The 18799-nt window shown below is 44.4% G+C and overlaps 3 protein-coding genes across 8 annotated transcripts in view; 2 read left to right on the top strand and 1 right to left on the bottom strand.

Moving 5' to 3' along the window:
- znf185 (zinc finger protein 185 with LIM domain) overlaps positions 1–3765 on the top strand; it is a 37146-nt gene extending 33381 nt beyond the window's left edge. For all 5 annotated transcript variants that reach the window (XM_079510490.1, XM_079510489.1, XM_079510487.1 and 2 more), the window contains 2 exons: positions 1085–1190; positions 2252–3765. In XM_079510490.1, coding sequence (XP_079366616.1) covers positions 1085–1190; positions 2252–2353 — 208 coding nt within the window. In that variant the 3' untranslated portion in view covers positions 2354–3765. The remainder of the gene's footprint in view (positions 1–1084; positions 1191–2251) is intronic.
- pofut4 (protein O-fucosyltransferase 4) lies at positions 3658–10358 on the bottom strand. Of its 2 annotated transcripts, none has more exons than XM_079510539.1 (5): positions 10160–10358; positions 8943–9281; positions 7926–8306; positions 6635–7257; positions 3658–6446 (listed from the first exon to the last, which is right to left on the bottom strand). In XM_079510539.1, exons 1-5 carry the CDS (start codon positions 10160–10162, stop codon positions 6296–6298), a joined length of 1497 nt encoding a protein of 498 aa, XP_079366665.1. In that variant the 5' UTR covers positions 10163–10358; the 3' UTR covers positions 3658–6295. The 2 variants fall into 2 exon arrangements, with proteins under 2 accessions (XP_079366665.1, XP_079366666.1); XM_079510540.1 differs by having other exon boundaries at positions 10206–10358.
- Positions 10359–12887: 2529 nt separating this feature from the next.
- Positions 12888–18106, top strand: rab9b (RAB9B, member RAS oncogene family). The gene is made up of 3 exons (XM_079512829.1): positions 12888–13000; positions 14867–15138; positions 15416–18106. Exons 2-3 carry the CDS (start codon positions 14989–14991, stop codon positions 15878–15880), a joined length of 615 nt encoding a protein of 204 aa, XP_079368955.1. The 5' UTR covers positions 12888–13000; positions 14867–14988; the 3' UTR covers positions 15881–18106.
- Positions 18107–18799: the final 693 nt, after the last annotated feature.

Here is an 18799-nt window from a genome sequence, read left to right as displayed (position 1 = left end):
TATTTTGTTTTTGTCCACAATGCCATGCATTAGGAGAGATAACAGGCAAATGCTGATGAAAATATCAATTCTTATTGTTAAGACTGTGTAGACTTCTTGTCAATAAGTAATTCAGATGTTTAACAATAATTTAACTCTTGACACCCTCAATAGTTAAAGATCTAATAAGGGTCAATTTGGTTACCAACTCTCCAGCATTTAGCTGGGGACCACCTGGAACCCCCTCAAGGACCACTGGTGGTCCCCGGACCACTGGTTGAGAACCACTGGGCTATACAGCTCGCCTGTGGTGTTTGTAGCTCTTGGGAAGGAAAGCGGATATGTGTAGCTCTTGGGGAGGAAAGCGGATATGTGTAAGCAATAAGACACAAGCTCATGTGCTCATTAGGAAGCTATAAGCGAAGACATCAAAGGATTGTTTACACGTCTTAAGTTCCCTCACATGACCCGGCAGAGACCACACCCCGGGGCCACAGCAGGTTATCTCCACATAGAGCTGTGCATGGAAACAGACCTTTAATCTTAAATTTCAGGCTTTTTTTGTATATTTAAATAGTCTTGATAATATAATATTATAATAATAATAATAATATATGAGAAAATATGCTGCTATTTGTCCCGAAATCTTTTGCAGTCACAAAAGATTTCTGCGATGTGTTTAAAAAAAACATTATACCCATATGTATAATAACGACGCAATGTGACATAGCTCGTTTTACACAATGCTGTACCCCCTCCAACTGTATATACTTCCCCATTTTCAAATGTTTTTATTATATTTTGAAGCAAGTGTCAATAAAGCTCCTTTGAATTGAATTGAATGACATCGGGGTCAATAACGCCCCCTGCCTGCCTCTGTCGTCGACTCGTCTCCATCCACTTTTGGACAATAATGGAGTACTTTTACTTGAGTGCTGTACTTGAGCAGATTTTTGGAGATCTGTACTTTACATCATATCATATCATCATACTATAATCATCATCATATATATATATATATATATATATATATATATGTATATATATAGCCTACTAACTTTGACTCAAGTGATGACTCTGTCCATAATGCTCCGTTGTCTCCCAGGGTCTCCGAGTCGTCCACCTGCACGTACTGCGGAGAGCAGGTGGGCAACGACGCCAAGATCACCATCGAGCACCTCAACATTAGCTGTCACCCTGACTGCTTCCAGGTACACACCACCCTATCTTCAGAATAATGGCAATAATAACCACAATAATTGTTTGCCTTAAGCACCTTTTCAAGTAACCCAAGCAACAACGACCACATTGTATTTAGATTGATTCACAAAATCAAACGACCGATCCCAAGTGACAAATGATCCTAAACTGCACCGTGAAATGGAATAATCCATTCGTAAGCCATAGAAGGAGACGGAACTCGTAAAAACACACACAAGAGTGAATGAAGAAATAGCGTGATTAGCGGAAGCACAGCTAGAATAGTTGAGATTGTTTCTTTTTGTTTGTTAAGCATTAAGAGGACATCCATGCTCAGTGGCCTGGAGGCAGGGTTGTTTGCATCGCTGTATGCCTGCTGTATACTGTATACTGTATACTGTACTGGAGGGACGTACAATGAAGCTTAAAGGGCCTTGCAAACGTGAAGCGAGGAATGCAGGCGCTGTTGCCTGGATCAACACAGGTCTCCTCCAGGTCTGTTGAAGAGGGGCACAACAACGCAAGCGTAAAAAAAAAGGTCTCATTGAAAATGAACTATAGGCGCGTTTTATCGCTCCCCGTTTGCAAGGCCCTATAGGGAGAATTCTCCCCTCAAGGGTTTCTGTAAGAAAGCCTTGTAAAACTTTCCTGTTTCCAAATGTCTTTATTTGATTCACTCAAATCTACCTGTTCTTGTTTTATATACTTGATTCTTGTACTCAATTGACAGTCCATTGATAAAATGGATAGAAAATGGATCAACATTTTTTATAGCTTATTTTATTTTTTCTTTATTTTTTCATTTACTCTTTTGGATGACGTGTAGCAGATGTAGAAAGGTCTGGGATGTAGTGAGAGCTCTCATGGGTATGTTTTGTTGTTGTTGATGTGTGATTGTTTTTCTGTCATCGTTTGTGCTTTGTGCCCTGATTGAGGACCCCCTCGAAAACAGGTTGCTGCAACTCAAGGGGCTTATCCTTTATTGGAAAACAAAACAGTTATTGCTACTACAAGCCTGTACCTTGTCATACTTAAGCGTGTAATTGTAATGATTGTGCTGGTGTCATTTCAGTGTGGTGTGTGTAGCAGACCTATGGGAGACCTGCTGTACAACATGTTTCTGCACGGCGGTAAAGTCCACTGCGAGAGCTGCTACTCCAAAGTGTTCGACTGAGTATCCACGCTTGCAACAGACCCCCCATGCCCCCCCCCCCACCCCCTCCATCTCCCCCCACCCCTCCTCTCCGCCACAGAGTCAAAGCACAGTTTCTCAACGACGGGTCCGGGGCCCACCAGGGGTCCAAATGGACCCTTACGGGTCTGTAACTCGGTGTATAAATGGGCATTTGTACACTGATTATTCAGAATAGGCTCTATGCACACAGAATAACTTCTCCTACTTCTGCGCCCCTTCCCTACTACTATGATACTAGTGAAGCTCTGTTCCATTCTGGTCAAACAGAATCAGGGTGCTGCTGTTGTGCGTGTTGGCTCACTGGAAACACTCTGCTACATCAGTCGGCCTCAAAGTGTCCTTGACTGGGTTCCAAATTGCCCCGTAAGGGTTCCTTACGGTTCCATTTGTACACACTCAGAGTTATGGGTCCTTGAAATTAAAACGTTTGAGAAACACTGTACATTACATGGAACAGAGCCTTAATTAGTATCATCAGTAACACCTGTGAAGGAAGTAGGGAAGCAGACCTGGAAGTAGGAAAAGTTATTCTGTGTACATATAGCCTATTCACAGGATTTTATCCCTGGACCCGACGTTATGGTTCTCTTACCGAGAGTGTATAAATGGGCATTTGTACACCGAGTCAGACTTCATGACGAGAATTTGTACCCCTGGACCGGTCGTTGAGAACTAGTGGGGTAAAGTCCACTGCCAGAGCTGCAACTCCAAAGTGTGAAACTGAGTAACGCCAAATTTACACTCTGCCGTACGTACGGTATTGCACGGCGCACGGTGCAATAAATAATATGTCGCACACATCACGGTGCGAGCTTGCAGGCCGGCTGTTTCCACCGCGCGACACCATTGCATGACCAAGAAATTTGAATAAATCAGGCATGTCGACGCTATACCAACCATCCCGTCCCCATCTCCCCTTATGCTCATTTACATGCTGAAAGCAGAACCCTGGCCTCAGACAGTTATTGGAATGTATTGTGCTCAAACTTGGGCATTACTCATCGTTTGGTGGTTATCAGACTGATTGCTATAATGAACAATAATGATTAGACTGTTCAGATTAATCAGTTTGAACGTCCTATTTCTCTCTTTCCCTCCAAAGTATGCATTTACAAGTTTTTACTTTTCGTTGTCTGACATGGTGAACTATGAAGGAGTTGTCTGTAGAACGTTATACATGTTAAATAACTGAACAGACTTCATGTTGGTAGTTGGGTACGTTAACATTCTACTAGTTAAAGTTGTATTTAAGGATTGTTTGTGAAAAACTCAATGGATACTGCTTTGGTTTTCTTCCAAGATTTAATTTTTTAGGGTTTTTTTCTTTTTACGAAAATACCATGTTTGCTTTCTGTGATGCATTGTTTACAAAATAAAATGATTTATATAAAGATGGTATATAAATATATCATATAGAAAATAATACTAGCGTGGTACAAGATTGTCCTCAAAATTATGCATGTACAAGTTATGCTTTAAATCTTCCATCTTCATTTAAGTGTCCTCACTATGAGGTGGATTGAGTGGTTCCAAAGTTTGCTTCCAATGATGCCTTTTAATGGGCAGGTTTCAACAGGTTTTATTTTGAGAGGCTATACTGTAGTTTCCAGATTTAACAATTTACAATTGAGGCATTTAGCAGACTCTCTTAATCCGGAGTGATTTACAGTAAGCAGAATCCCCACCAATCATCAGTAGGCAAATTTTGGAACCATCTACAAAGTAGAAAAACATTTTTACCATGAGTGTTTGTGAGGAGGACCAATTATGTGAAGATAAGGCTGTAAATAGGTGTAGTGTTCCCTTAATTTATACTTGGTTGCGCACCGCTGGTGTCGGGTGCCGAAAACAGTTCGACCTGTAGGTCGGGCTGTTTTCGGCACCCGATGCCAGCAATGTAGATCGGCTGTTTTTGCCATGCAACAGTAGCGGGCATCTCTTTATTCAAAACCCAAAGCTTAACCAGGAAAGACGGCAAGCTTAATATATTGCACAGATGGGAGATTTGTGGTCTCGGGTGCGAGTTAAAGCCCCGAACAGCATGCAGTTGTGTGCCACAGAAGAGGGTACGAAATGGAGTAGAGGGATCTCCCACTGGGCTGGTGTGCTTGGCTTTGTAAATATTACATTCATCATCTTCTCCATTTCCTGGTTAAACAATGTCTTCTGTTGCAGAAACATTACTGTTTAAGTGGCAACGTTGTAGAGCAATCTAAAAAACACACCCTTCAGGCGGCCCCCTGCTGTGGAACAGTAATGAAGGTAATACTGTGGTGTTTCCTGATGGTCTTTTTAACACACACGCGTACACACACCCACAGTAAAACCGTCCGTTAAAGCTGCAATCCATAACTTATTTTCTCATGAATAAAGCGTTATTTTGGACAAATTAAGTATATACTGTAGTGTATACAATATATAACTCAAACGACTGCGGTGGTTGTGACTCCCAGGCTCCATACACACATCAAACACATGTTCTGTCTTGTCCGTGTTTAATGGACCAATGCTTTTCCAAGACCATTAAACAGACCATTTGTTTGATGGGCAGAACACAGCCATCAAACACAAATGTTTGGTCAAACCATGTGACTCCCATTGGAAAAGCATTGTGGCGGCCATTAAACACAGACACAGATGTGTTTGATATGTGTGTATGAGGCCTATGTGTGTATGGGGCCTAATTGAGATCCTGGCGTTGGGTATGACCACTACTGGTGGACTAAGCGGTACTGCGTGAAGCTCAAAAACGCGATATATCCTCTGTCCAAACGGGCTTTCTGTGTCAGCTAGAACATTAAAGTTAATGGATTGCAGTTTTAATTTAACTCGGAATGTACAAATGGAACCCATAAGGATCCATTGGCACACACTTGAGATACAAATGGATACATTAACACAGGATATTACTGTGCACTTAAACCAAACCAAATTGTCACTTATTACAAAGTCCAGGTGTTTTACAGGCCAATAGAAGTCAGGAAGAACTGCTCTGGTGTTGACATCAGGGACAAGATGGCAATAAAACACCTGGAAAACATTACATTTAAAAAGAACTAAAAGACATCCCAATACCCATTACATAGCTATACAGCATGGATGGGGAATAGGTTTTTAACAATCCTATATAATCTACAGTTGTAGATTACCCATGAAACAACATATTGTGGGGTATGCATTCAGGATTTACATGCTTTTGGTTAGACATACCATTGGTCCGATAATGACAACCTATCTCAAACCCTAACCCTAACCTCCCACGGGGCAGCACAGCTAAACCTAACCCTCTCCCAACCCTTAACGCACCCCTCACCAACCTTAATCCGGTCGTTTTAACGCACCCCTCACCAACATTAATCTGGTCGTTTTAACGCACCCCTCATCAACCTTAATCCAGTCCGACCAATGCTATGTCTAATCAATGCTATGTCTAACCAAAGTATGCCTCCTGGGGAACCCATCGGTCAAAAAATCCTTTAAATTTGCCTCAGGGGGCACCGCCCGCGTCCGTGTGTAGAGACCAGATGTCGGCCCGTTCACTCTCCTTCAGCCCTCCTCTTCCGGTGGTGCGTCTTTAGTTTTTATTCCCACTAACAACAAACTCTACACATTTTAACGGGAGTTGCCAACAGATTCAGTCTCTCTTGGAATACAGACGTTGTCTTGAGTTTGAATCCTGACATGAAATTTACGGATAGCAGCTTTAAATGGTTACTGTTGAGCAGTATCATGTATAATTTCACTTTAACTTGTCTTGCCAAAACAAAAAAGTGATGTTGCCTCATATCAATGGAGGAGACTCATTTGAGGCCAACATTAAAATATAACTGGCCATAATCAAACGGAACAACCCCCCCCGCCCGCCCAGTAATTCTGGACGGAAGCCGTGGTTTCATTTGTTTTTTGGGGGGGGGCCTGGCGTCAGTGTGTTCCTCTGGCTCTCCTCACAGCGATCTCCTGGATGTGTCTCCACAGCAGCGACGGGTCCGACTCATTATGTCTTATCAGGGACTCCAAACCCTCCGCCTGCTCCAAGCTCTGCCAGTAGTCCTGAGGCCAAATCTGCAGCCATCTGTGAACAGATATACAAATAGATTAGGCTCATCACATCAGGGCCCCATATCCTAACGAGAAAGCCAATTAATCAGAGCTGTGGGGGGGACTTGTGCCCCCGAGGGGAGAGAAATCAAAGTACAGACTACAGAGCAATTAGTTCCTGCTTCCACACTTTGCATACTTAATGGAATAAGACAAATTTACCCGTCGTCCTGGGGCAGGTCCTGCACATCCCCGTACCCTGGGCTGGGCAGTGGGCACCCCATGTGGGAGTTATTGGCCATCTTGGGTCGAGGAGGCGGACTTTGCTTGGGAGCTTTCCGATGGGCCCGTTCGGCCGCCAGCCGAGCGTTCTCCTGGTCGCACACATAGCACTCGAATCCGTTGAGGTAGTTGGGTTTGCTCATGTCGTTGACGCCCCACTCGCGCGTCTCCAGGCGTCGCAGCAGGCGTGCGTTGGTGATGCGGCCGGGGTTCTTGAAGTCCAAGTAGCGTGCGTAGGCTTCGTCGTCTTCGTCGAGCGACCGGAGGAACGCGGCAAGGTCCCTCGGCGAGGGGAAGTCGTCTACGACGATGGCCGAATGGTCGTTGGGCATCCAGTCTGCCACGACGGAGGAGCCTCGGTACACGGGCACGCAGCCCTGATGCAGGGGGCGCCACAGCTTCTCCGTCATGTAATCCGGGCACAGGCCGTTTTCCAGCGCCAGGTGGAACTTGTACCGCGCCACGAAGTTCATGAACTGCGGATCCTCGCCCGTCGCGGTGGCCGTATCCTCCAGGTGCTGAGGCAGAGCTTTATTGTTCAAGCACTTCCCGAAGGAGTCCACCTGCAACAAGAGACGGGACAGCAGAAAAAGTAACAACTTAGTTTGAATACATATAAAACGTAGACCCCAGTTGTTAGGGCATTTGGCACTGTATTGCACATACACATACGTGAATCTTGTGTCCTCTGCATTTACACATCCTATTAGGTTTAGTGGGTGCTATTAATACAGAGCCCAGGGGAGGGGTTACACGTCTTGCTCAGGGACACTCAGGGATAACTAATCAGTATTTTATTTTATTTAACTCTCCAATGCAAAATGTGGCAGCAGGACCTCGTCGTTGTCCTTTTACAGAAGTAGTTCTCAAGGGCGTCCTTACGGGGAACAGTTTGATATCCAGTGCTTTACAGCAGTGGTTCCCAAACCTTTTTAGGCTGTGACCCAAAAAATAAATTAGACGTTCGCCCGGGACCCAAACTAAAAGCTGATCTACAAGCTCACAACACGTCAAACTGCTATTCACTACTTCTTTTTCACTGAATTTTGTTATTAATTCATGAAAAGTTGTGCTTTCTTTGGGAATGTTTTTTGAAAATGTTTTGAAATAATAAGTAAATCCCAAATTTAGCAAATAAAAAAATAATAAGAGGAACCCATAATAAAGTGTCCGTGACCCACAAATCCCGACCGACCCAGTGTTTGGGGGAACCAGTGCGATTACACAGTACCTGGATGTACTTCATGAGCTCCTGCACGTATCGGTCCCTGTTGGACGGGACGTCGCAGTGGGACTGCATGTAGAGCACGGGCGCCAGGCCCTCTTTCCTCCAGCTGTTCTTCTCCGCCAGGGACACGGCGGCGGGCCGCAGCAGGTACTCCAGCGAGGGGAGCCACTGCAGCGTGAGCGGGTAGTCCGACTCCCGGCGGAACGTGGCGGTGTAGTTGAACAGGCGGATGCCTGGCCCGTGGGACAGCACGTAGTTGTTCATGGGAGACTCCTCGTGGAACAGTGCCCATGTCTGGTGGTGGAGGCGAGGGAGCGGCGCCTCGTACGCCCGGAAGTCTGTCCCGTAGAAGATGATGGACGCCGTCCGCTTGTACAGCTGGACCTGGGGTGCAAAAGTTAAGGTTTACTCGTGGAGTAGTCTTTGAAGCCAGACAGCTATTCCACAATCTTCAAATGCTAAATAGTGTCTGTAACTTCTGTTCACAAAATATATTTTACATTTATTTTTTAATTTCTATTTCTGCAAAGCAGCAACTATTTTGCAACGTGTGTGTGTGTGTGTGTGTGTGTGTGTAGGGGGAGTATTCGCATTTACAGTGACTCTATTGCGGAAACACTTAAATGCACAATATAATCGGTAGCATATTGAAACTGGCCATATTGGGCATAAAAATTACTTATCGAATCGGTCTAAAAAATAATAGTGTAACCGTCAATGGCTTCGTACTCTCAGAGCAGCCAGTCTGCCCGTCTCTCCCAAGCTGTTAGTGGGGAGCAAAACAAAAATGCCGTAATACCATAATATAATAATGTAATATATCACTATCGGCCGATATGACCCTGGAAATAATCGGCGATCGGTCATAATTTCAATATTGCGCATCTCTAGAACCAACAGACCGTCTCGAGAGACTAATGGTGCACTGACCCCGAGAGGGGAAACGACAGGATCGATCAGGTCAGCGATTCAATCATCACACCATGGAATGGAGTTCAAGCAGTATGCTGCAGTGTATACCTTCCGGTTGCTCGTGGCCATGCAGGAGGAAGTGGCACAGTCGATCCGCTCTGTGTCGCCGGGGAAGTGGGGGAAGAGGCCCGCGCTCCACCACAGGAGGATGGGCAGGTCCCGGTTGCCGCGCGGGTCGCTGTTCCCTGGGCCTCGGTACGTGCCGATAGAGGTGAACTCCATGGCACCTGCAGAGAGCACGCCCTGGGGCAGGAAGGCCGCCTGGTCACTGACATCCATCAGGGGCTGCTCCTCCAGGGGAAGGTGGGCGTGGGAGTAAAACAGCAGACACAGCAGTCCCAGCAGGGCCAGACACACACAGGGCACGAGCCTGCCCTTCACCACCATCTGGAACAGCGGTAAGAGAGAAGGGACCTTTCATTAGTTCAGACACAATTAGGTTAAGCGTTTGAAGACCCCGCAGGCAAGGGGTAAGCAATAATAATAATACCAAGGTCTCTAAACGCTATAAAGCTGCAATCCGGAAGTTATTTTAATGCATACATACAATTGTCATTTTCACCAATCTGTATCGCAGTCTAAAGCGTGTTAATACAATATAACTAGTACATCTGTATGATAGAGACGTAGAGCATTATATTGCGTAACCTTTTCAATAAAAATAAAGGTTAAATTTGATTTAACTTTTGATTGGCAAATGTTTCACAACTATTCAATGAATTTCACACTGCAAAGCCTCTTCTAAACATCTTTAATCTATATAAACACCACCTGGTAGAGTATGTTAATACAATACAACTATTACATCTGTATAGCATATGTTAATACAATACTATTACATATGTATGTTAATACTATTACATCTGTATGATAAAGGATGTTAATACAATATAACTACTACATCTATTTGGTAAAGGATGTTAATACTTCTACTACAGCAGCCGTTTTGGCCTCCCACGCAGGCAGGCGGTTCAAATCACTTACGGATTGAATCTTTAACTAAAAACTTTTTTTGTTTTTAAATCTCCCTCACGGATCATTGATTGTACCACTACCTAGCTAGCTCGCTGTAATTGGGGAGTTTCAAATTGATGAAGATGGTCATGGGTGAACGCATTCCTCCGACCTCCTAGCATTACTATAACTTTAAGGGAGAAAGTGGAAAGTGACTAGCATCCATGTCTATTCTACGTTATCACGTCTGCGTGTTTGAACAGACCCCAGAGAAACAAACACAAATAAATACGTTGTCTCTTATTGCTTACCATGGACTGTGTGTGTGTGAGAGGATCATTAAGGTTCGTTTCTCACCGTTCCTCACTTGCAGCGATCAAAGGCCACCATACTCCAGCAGTGTGTTTGTAATGGATATATAGATGAATCAACTAACGTTAATGGAATAATAACGTTAGATGGAGCAGACCGCACACGACAATAAAGATGAGGAACAAACAGCTGGAGCAATGTTGCCTGGTGCCGTGAGAGAAATAAGCAACCGGGTCTATGGAGATTTTTACAGTCTATGATGGAGACAAGCCCCACATGAGCTGCTATTTATTTCTAAAGGGGGAAATTTCGAATCTTTTTGAAACATTTTATTTTTAACAACACACATCTAATCTCGTATGTGGGTCCCTGGCAGGCTGAATATTTTCAGATGGGGGGGGGGGGGGGGGGGGGTAATACCGAGGCTAGGAGGTCCTTGACATGAAAATATTTTAGAACCACTGGTTTAAACCACATTGGGAAACAAGCCCAAATAAGCAACTACACTTTAGAAACAAGCCCGTAAAAACCACAACTACCAATATTTACAAGCAACTTTGGAGAAAAACAAGCCCACAGTCGCTTATAATGAGCGGACATGGCAACACTGAGCTGGAGTCTTTCTCTGATCTTTCGACTTCTGCTCCCCCAAATGTCTGTTTTACCTCCATCTGCTGGACTGGAGTGGAACATCTTCTGTGAATGTGTGGAATGGATATACCTAATATGTATTTTTGCGCACATTATTTTAATCCAGTATTTTATGCTATTGCCAAGTTGCCATTTAGCTTTGTAATACAGTCGGTTGCCCTGTGTGTGTGTGTGTGTGTGTGTGTGTGTGTGTGTGTGTGTGTGTGTGTGTGTGTGTGTGTGTGTGTGTGTGTGTGTGTGTGTGTGTGTGTGTGTGTTGTGCGTGTGCGTGTGCGTATTTATTGAATACATGAATACAAGGAAGGAGACACGTTATTTAAATGTGTAAGAGATAGATAGATAGATAGATATATAGATAGTATTTTACTCCAGCCTTATAACGTATAAACAACACATATGCATTATAAATAAGTAAAAAATGAACAAACGTAACACAAATTGTCAAATAAGTTTATCAACTAAGTAGCCATTATAATTATAACCTTGCGTCACCAGGCTTTCCGCAGTACCTGAAGAAGCACTTTTGACGTTTAACCAGTCTAAAGCCCGCCTACTCCCAAAGCGTATCCGGTCCATTTCAAAACACACATACAAGCACACTTTACTGTTTCCGAATCCGCTCTAGACAGGATCCGCTACCGGCAAAGCAAATTGCTCCCAGTCTAAGCCAATCACAGCGCGACCATCCCTCCCCGCCATGGGATGGGCAGCCTCGGGCGATGGACAGTGTTGCCATGTCCGCTTATTCTAAGCGACTTTGGGCTTGTTTATCTGTAAAGTTGTATTGATTGATTGATTGATTGATTGCATTGAAGTATTAACAGTTTGCAGAATTACAGTACATTTCAAGCACAACTCAATACAAAGACTGTTAACTGTGAGTGGACGACCCAATAAAGCATTACACTTGTTTACAAGAGGGTCCACCTTGTATTTAGAGACATACAAATAGACACTTCTATATAGCCAAAGAACAGAAGAGGAATTCATCATAAAGGAGGTCAAAAGGGAAAAGAAACATATACAGTGAGGAGGATTCCGATTTTACGGGGGCCAGTTTCGAATTGCAGCCGTCCGTAGGTGCCCTATGAGAGCGGTTTTGAAGGAGTCAAGGGATTCGCATGTCTTAATGACTGTTGGTAGGGCATTTTGGTGGCATAGGAGCGAAAATAATTTAGTCCCTTGTTTGTGCCGAATCTGGGTTGTACATGGTTTGTTGCACTCCCTCTGGTGTTGTGGGTGTGGACTTCGTTAACATTAAGGAAGTATCTAGACAGGTACATGGGTATCTTGGTGGTGTAGTGAATCTTGTGGACCAGACCCATTGCAAGATGCTGTACTCTGTCGTCGACCCTAAGCCATTCCAGCCTGTCAAAGTGGGCAGGGGTGAGGTGGGTTCGGGGGATGAGGCCAAGTAGGAGCCTGACCAGTTTGTTTTGGGAGGTCTGGAGCCTTGTTTTAAGGGCCTTTGAGGTGCTGTGGTACCAAGAGGTGAATGCATAGTCGAAGAAACCTTGTACGAGGGCTCCTGTAAATATTTGTAGTTGAGGGTTGCGGTTTGATTGGGCTTGATTCGTAATGTTGTTTAAACCAGTGTTTGATTTTTAAGTCAAGGACCCCCAAATTATTATTATATTTTTATGCTGACCCCCATCTGAAAACATTTTATGCCAGTGTGCCCCATAGTCCACTTGCCAGAATGTGAACCCATGCCAGAATGTTCACAGAATGTTCACATTCTGCCCGCAGGCATGTTGAGTAAACCAAAGTTTTATTTTAGAAATGTTGGGTGACTTGGTCCCCAGCATGTAGAAACTGCCGGTGGCGGCCACCATACCATTAACAACCTGGAAAGAAAAATCTAAATGTCATCATGCTTTAAGTAGCATGTGATGTGCATAGAGTATATGGTGATGTGTGATGCTGAATCCATTCCAAGCATTACTTTTGCACAAAAACACGGTCATAGCCGACAGTCATCACAAATGTGATGATGTCAGCACGTTTTTTGGCAAAACGAATGCTTGGAATGCATAGGCTATTTGAAAAGGTAAATATGTCTCGCTTCTTTTGGGCTTGTTTTCGTAGACCTGGCTGCTTGTTTCTCACACAATCTGGCAACACTGTCGGTGGACCGTCAGTCAGAAGATGCAGGGAAACTGAAGCCACGCAACAACAACCAACTATTGGTAAAGAACAAACAAATGAAGCAAATCTTTACATCACACAGCTTTAATGGAACTATAATTGCAGTGCTTGCTCAGGCGAATGTTTGTTTTGCTGTTGTTTGTTAAGTTAACCGCTTATTCGGTAGCTGGTGATGCTAGCGCTGCAGCGCATGATGCTAGCTGCAGAGCAGCAGAGATGTCAACAGTTAAACAGACTCGCAGCTTGTTTGCTATTAGCTAAAGACTATAAAACAGCATTGCTGATTCACGTAGCTAGAAAATCAAGTTAAAAGAAAAATAAACATGGAAATAAACTAAGACTAAGCATTTTAAATTCCGACTTCCTCGCTAGATATGTGGATTTTGTCAATTACCTGATTTGTGTTAATAACAAATAAGGTTAATTGTTAATTGTAACAAGCAAGACTAGCAAGTACGTTTGTGTTGGGCCCATGCGCAGTGGGGTGTCTGTCTCCTCCTAAACTGAGCTTGTGGTCCAGACTCCAGTCTAGACCTTATATTTAACTCTATGGTCCAGGACTCATCCTTGAATATCATTGTCTTGATCATTTCCTTTTTATTTTGAAGGAATGTTAGTATTATACTGTTCTGTATATTACACAAAACCTGACTGACAAAATGGGTTGATGATCAGTCCAAAATATGGGAAGTGGGGAAGCCAGTCAAGCCACCATGTCTAGATCTAGAATAGATGATCATAGTGATACTATAGGGAACTATCACCTACTTATCTAGCCCGATCCACAGCTTGCCAGCCAATGAGCAAGGGTCTTGGTTGTTCGTTCACCCCTATCAGCAGAATGTCCCTGAATCTAGTGAAGCATTACCAAGCATTATCAAGGCAGGTTTGTTATTATTTAAAGAATACCCCCCTACACACAAAAGTTAGTGCAACAGAAAAGGGACAACTTATTTACAGATATTTACAAGTCCATATCTAGACAACAATATCATATTTGGTCATTACATTGTTTTACAGTGTTGTTTTGTCCAATCTGTATGCATGTGTTAATACAATGTAACATACAATTGTAGTGGTCGTATGTGAGCATGCAGGCAGGCTCTATTATGTCAGCACTTGCGCAAGGCAGGGGCCTGAGTTCGAATCCGGGATAAAACAGGAAAGTTACAGAGGGTGGCTTAAAAATAAGAAGTTCCGAAAAGTTGACTGTACAGGTAGCAGAATGGAACTGCAGTGCAAAGTAATGACATCACAAGTGTACATACTATAGCTACTGTACTGACTGATATTGGCCTACCTACCGGTATTAATGTACATATGGCAATCAAAACCAAATATATTCTGGAACCCTAGTTTTACTTTTTACTGCTGTTAACTGTAAAATGTAATCCATTATTTGTGCAATAACAATAAGACGCGTCTCTTTATTACACAGAGCTTGGGGGAGATAAATTGATAAATAGATCTTCCACTTCCACCCCTGATGTCACAGACTTCGGTATGGGATATGTGGGGGCGGGGCAGGTTTATCTGGTCAAACACAGATTTCCAAAAATGTATACAATCCATACTATATATGCCTTTTATTTTTTTACCTTATTTGAAATATCCTACATTTACATACAGCCCATACAATGGGTTTGAACTTATTTCTCTTGAGTCTTAGTCAATTCAAAATTAAAGTCTGCACACTGTGGTGTAAAGGCTCCTAGTCGACTAAAACGGTCTTCTTCAGAATTGTTATACCGGTAGTCAAAATGTTAACAAATAAAGCCCTTTTTAAGCCGCAGGGTGCAAACTTCAAATTTGAATTGCCCTCCCGTGAATGGTGCCTATTTCTCTAAGTCAGCCTGTGCGTTTCTTTCATTCTCTCTCCTTTCTGTCTCTCATTTTGTTTCCTCCAGGTTGAATTGACCGTGGTTGGTCAGCCGCTTGGGGGGGTGTAGGCGGGGGTGCGTGGTCCCAGCGGTGGGTAAACCCAGCGGGCGGTGCGGTAGCGGGACGGCAGTTTGACGGGTGGGCAGTGATGAGCGGGAAGAGCCTCCTGCTGAAGGTCATTCTACTGGGTGACGGCGGCGTGGGGAAGTCGTCCCTGATGAACCGCTACGTCACCGACCGCTTCGACTCGCAGTCCTTCCACACCATTGGCGTGGAGTTCCTCAACCGCGACCTGGAGGTAGGCCGACCAGTAGAACCCGTCAGTTATTATGTAATCCACAGGCGATCGCAATTCTTTTTTAGGTAATTGCAGTTATTTTTCCTTAACCCATTAAAACCAGGAAAGCATCGATGTCATTTTAGCCAATCTTTTGTTTAGAAAAGCTTAAAATTCAAAGATTCCTACATTTTTATTTATGTTCAATGTTAAAAACACAATTAAATCGCTAACCGCAATTATTCGTACGATAAATTAAACGTCAACTAAAAATGTCCCGACGGCAACAACCCTACAGGTGGACGGGCGGCTGGTCACGCTGCAGATCTGGGACACGGCGGGCCAGGAGCGCTTCAAGTCGCTCCGCACGCCCTTCTACCGCGGCGCAGACTGCTGCCTGCTCACCTTCGCCGTGGACGACCTGCAGAGCTTCCAGAACCTGGGCTGCTGGAAGAAGGAGTTCATGTTCTACTCGGACGTCAAGGACCCCGAGCGCTTCCCCTTCGTGGTGCTGGGCAACAAGGTGGACATGGGGGAGGAGGAGCGCGAGGTGGGTGCAGAGGAGGCGCGCGCCTGGTGCGAGGAGAGCGGCTGCTGTCCCTACTTCGAGACCAGTGCCAAGGACGACACCAACGTGACGGCGGCCTTCGAGGCGGCCGTCCGTGAGGTGCTGGCCGCCGAGGACCAGATGGACCATGCGCTGCTCAGCAGCACCATCGACCTCCACGGCAACCGCAAACCCTCCCGCTCGTCCTGCTGCTGATTAGGGTTCTCAACGGGCCTGAAAATTAAGGCCCGGCCCAAACAATTACCATACTTTTAGGCCGAAAAACCCCAAATGTCATTATGCGCTTAATGTCCTCAAAGTCACGCATCCAACAAGCTTTTAACTGAGCAGATTGGACCTTCCGTTCCAGAGATATTGGCCATAACCAAACGGCCACATTCGCCGATTTACTTTAATAACACAGGCTAGGAAGGTCGGATGGCGACAAACTAGATACCTGAGTAAAGTTACTTTGCGCTGCATCCAACACATCCAACTTGCATTTCCGTCAGCCTCACCGTTAGGCCACTAGGGGCAGTTGAAATTTAATTTTGGAGGATAGATTTTTTTTAACAGAACCCGAGGCTCGGCCCGACTAATTATATATTTTGGTTCCGGCCCTACATCGGATATGGTTGCTTTCGGGACGGAATTTGAGAACTCTACTGCTGCTGATTGGCCCCGGTGGTGGGGGGGGATCTGCGGTGTCATTTCTGGTCGATGCCGAGCTGTGGCGGCTGCACGAGCCTGCTGAGGGTTTGGTGTCTTCTTTTGGTACGAGCTGCTGAGAACAGAATCCCTGGACTGAACCACGTTGTGGATTTTAAACGGTGGTGTTGTGACTGTTGTCACATGGTCCGCCGGTGATGAGATGGTCGGATTATGGACACGGCCGTGGCCCGGTACGCCGCACGGAACAGGCACTCACTCGGTTTCACTTCTTTAACTGCTTCCAGCAGTGTTGCACAAGAAAATGGTTACTCTTTTTTTGCCAGCTTAAGCTCTTGTCTGTCTGTGTGTGTATGTGTGTGTGGGCGGGAGTGTTATTAAAATGTCCTCAAGTAATTTTAATGTCCCATTTAACCTCGTGGACCAGAGAATATTGTCCACGGTGCCCCAGTCATCTCTCTTAAGAGCACAGTACACTTGTAGCACAGAAAGCCTAGTCCTCGTACTGTTTTAACTGCCGAGCTGCCTGATTCTTGTAGTGTTTCGGCGGTACTCTAAGCACGCCATTAATTTATCTCATAGTGAATCTGTCAGCCATGGCCGTAGGGCTAATGGAATCCAATACAGGCCCACAAACACTGCCCGTAAGTGACGCGTATAAGTTCCTGTTCCCATCAGGCGTTGAGCTCCTTAAGAGCTGACTGCATCAGTGTAATGGCGAACGCACATCAAGGAGGCACCGGCGAGACGATAAACAATTTGTGGTACGTGAAAGGGAAGATGGCGGCAGTGGTACTTTTTGCCTGTTAAAAGGGATAGGAATTGTGAGCTGTCACGATGGTGTGGCTGGTACAAACTGCTGTGGTGGTCCTCTTATTCGTTTGCTCATTAAGTGTTTATTGCCACCCAGCTGCTCCGGAGAATGAGTTTCACCCGTAGAGTTAGAGCTCACACGAGACCTGCAGTATTGGGCCATTGCTGTTTCACTCAACCTACCTAGGTACGGTACTTATCAGAGGGGGCCTGTTTACTACTGATTCACAATCAATTAACCACTTGGAGCTCTGTCTTATGTTTCGTTGGTACGATGGCGTTGCGTAAAAAGATCTACAAGCTCACAACAAACGCGTCACATTTGCAACACGCTTGTAGATCAGCTGTTTTTGAAAATGTTTGCATATGTCATGCCCAAAACAGGCCAGGTTGAAAGTGGTTAAAATTATTAACCAATAATAATATATTGAGGCCTGTTGTTGCTTGTGAAGCATATCGCCTGTCTTCTACAAATTACAATGCATCTGTATTCCTACAGGTGGCTTTTATTGTCTGCTATTGTTTGAGGTCAGACATTTACTTTGCTTTTTCAGCATCTGATCAGGCAAGTCTGCTCTTTTTAAAGTGTTATTAATATTAAAGCGGAGGTGTGTTTATTTTATTTTATGATGAACTTCATGGCACATTCATATTCCCGTCAGTTTGTCCTTCTAACTCCTTTTGGCCAGATGTCTCCATTCCAGTTCTCAAGCTTTGCCTGTTTTCTCTGCTTTAATATTTAACGGTTACATTATGCCGTGTACGATCCGTTGCCTACTGCCTAGAGCTCATTCGGTCTCATTTGTATGGAAATGGCCAGAGTCCTAATACAATTATACCTTAACATGTGGACTGTTTGTTCCATTTCCTCCGTGTCCATGTGCAGGTCAGTAAAACAAACAAGGCAGTGAGCATTACTATAATAAAAATACCCTGTACTGTATGCTGGGGAGCATTCAGGTCAACGACTGGTACTACTTATCTTTATCATACAGATTTACATAGGCGCTAAAGTGCCACAGGAACACTTGACTTTTGTCCCTAGCTTTTACTGCTGTAGGAGTGTAGGCTGGAGGTCACTGCTGTAAAGACCCTGAAGGCTTCAGGATTCTAACATGGCTGATGTGTGACGAGACTCGCTCTTTCCCAGAACTTCCTACCCAACGGCCGTGGTTTTGAGGTTATTCTGTGAGGTTAAGGTTAGGCATAGTGTTTGTAAGGTTAGGGTTAGGCATATAACCACGCCCACCAGGCAGAAATATCTGGGAAAGAGGTAGTCCCGATGTGCGACACCTCAGACTGGTATTATTAACCACTTAAACCCTCTTGAGATAAAACTGTACTTGGACCGTGTCCCCCTATTTCTATTCGTTGTGTTTACGGATGTGTTCATACTTTAGTTTTTAGTCTCATATGATCTCGAAGAGTGAGGTCAGATTATATCTGCCTTTTGAAATTGAATTGTATTCATTAGGACTTCACTGTGAAAGTGGAAGCAACCGCTTTCAGTTACTTGTATTCTGGTTCTTATAATTCTGGTTCTTCAAGGCCATTTTAGAGTGGCCTTATTGGGTCCATACTCAAGTGTTCCTATGAATGGTTTTCATAAAGTGTTTTGAGTCGAGGTACCCACATTGTAAGGATCTGATAACT

Source organism: Electrona antarctica (genome assembly GCF_951216825.1).
Source record: "Electrona antarctica genome assembly, chromosome: 1".
In the NCBI taxonomy this organism is placed as follows: domain Eukaryota; kingdom Metazoa; phylum Chordata; class Actinopteri; order Myctophiformes; family Myctophidae; genus Electrona; species Electrona antarctica.
The sequence above is the reverse complement of the archived record's forward strand: the minus strand, read 5'-3'. Positions and strand labels throughout refer to the sequence as shown.

What these genes read in the sequence shown, in the direction of transcription:
- pofut4 (XM_079510539.1), bottom strand. An exon ending in TGGCCACGAGCAACCGGAAG is followed by an intron (nt 8,307 to 8,942) that starts GTATACACTGCA and finishes TTTGCACCCCAG; the next exon opens with GTCCAGCTGTACAAGCGGAC. An exon ending in GACCTGCCCCAGGACGACGG is followed by an intron (nt 6,447 to 6,634) that starts GTAAATTTGTCT and finishes ATCTGTTCACAG; the next exon opens with ATGGCTGCAGATTTGGCCTC.
- rab9b (XM_079512829.1), top strand. Translation starts at nt 14,989, where the DNA reads ATGAGCGGGAAGAGCCTCCTGCTGAAGGTCATTCTACTGGGTGACGGC. An exon ending in TCCTCAACCGCGACCTGGAG is followed by an intron (nt 15,139 to 15,415) that starts GTAGGCCGACCA and finishes ACAACCCTACAG; the next exon opens with GTGGACGGGCGGCTGGTCAC.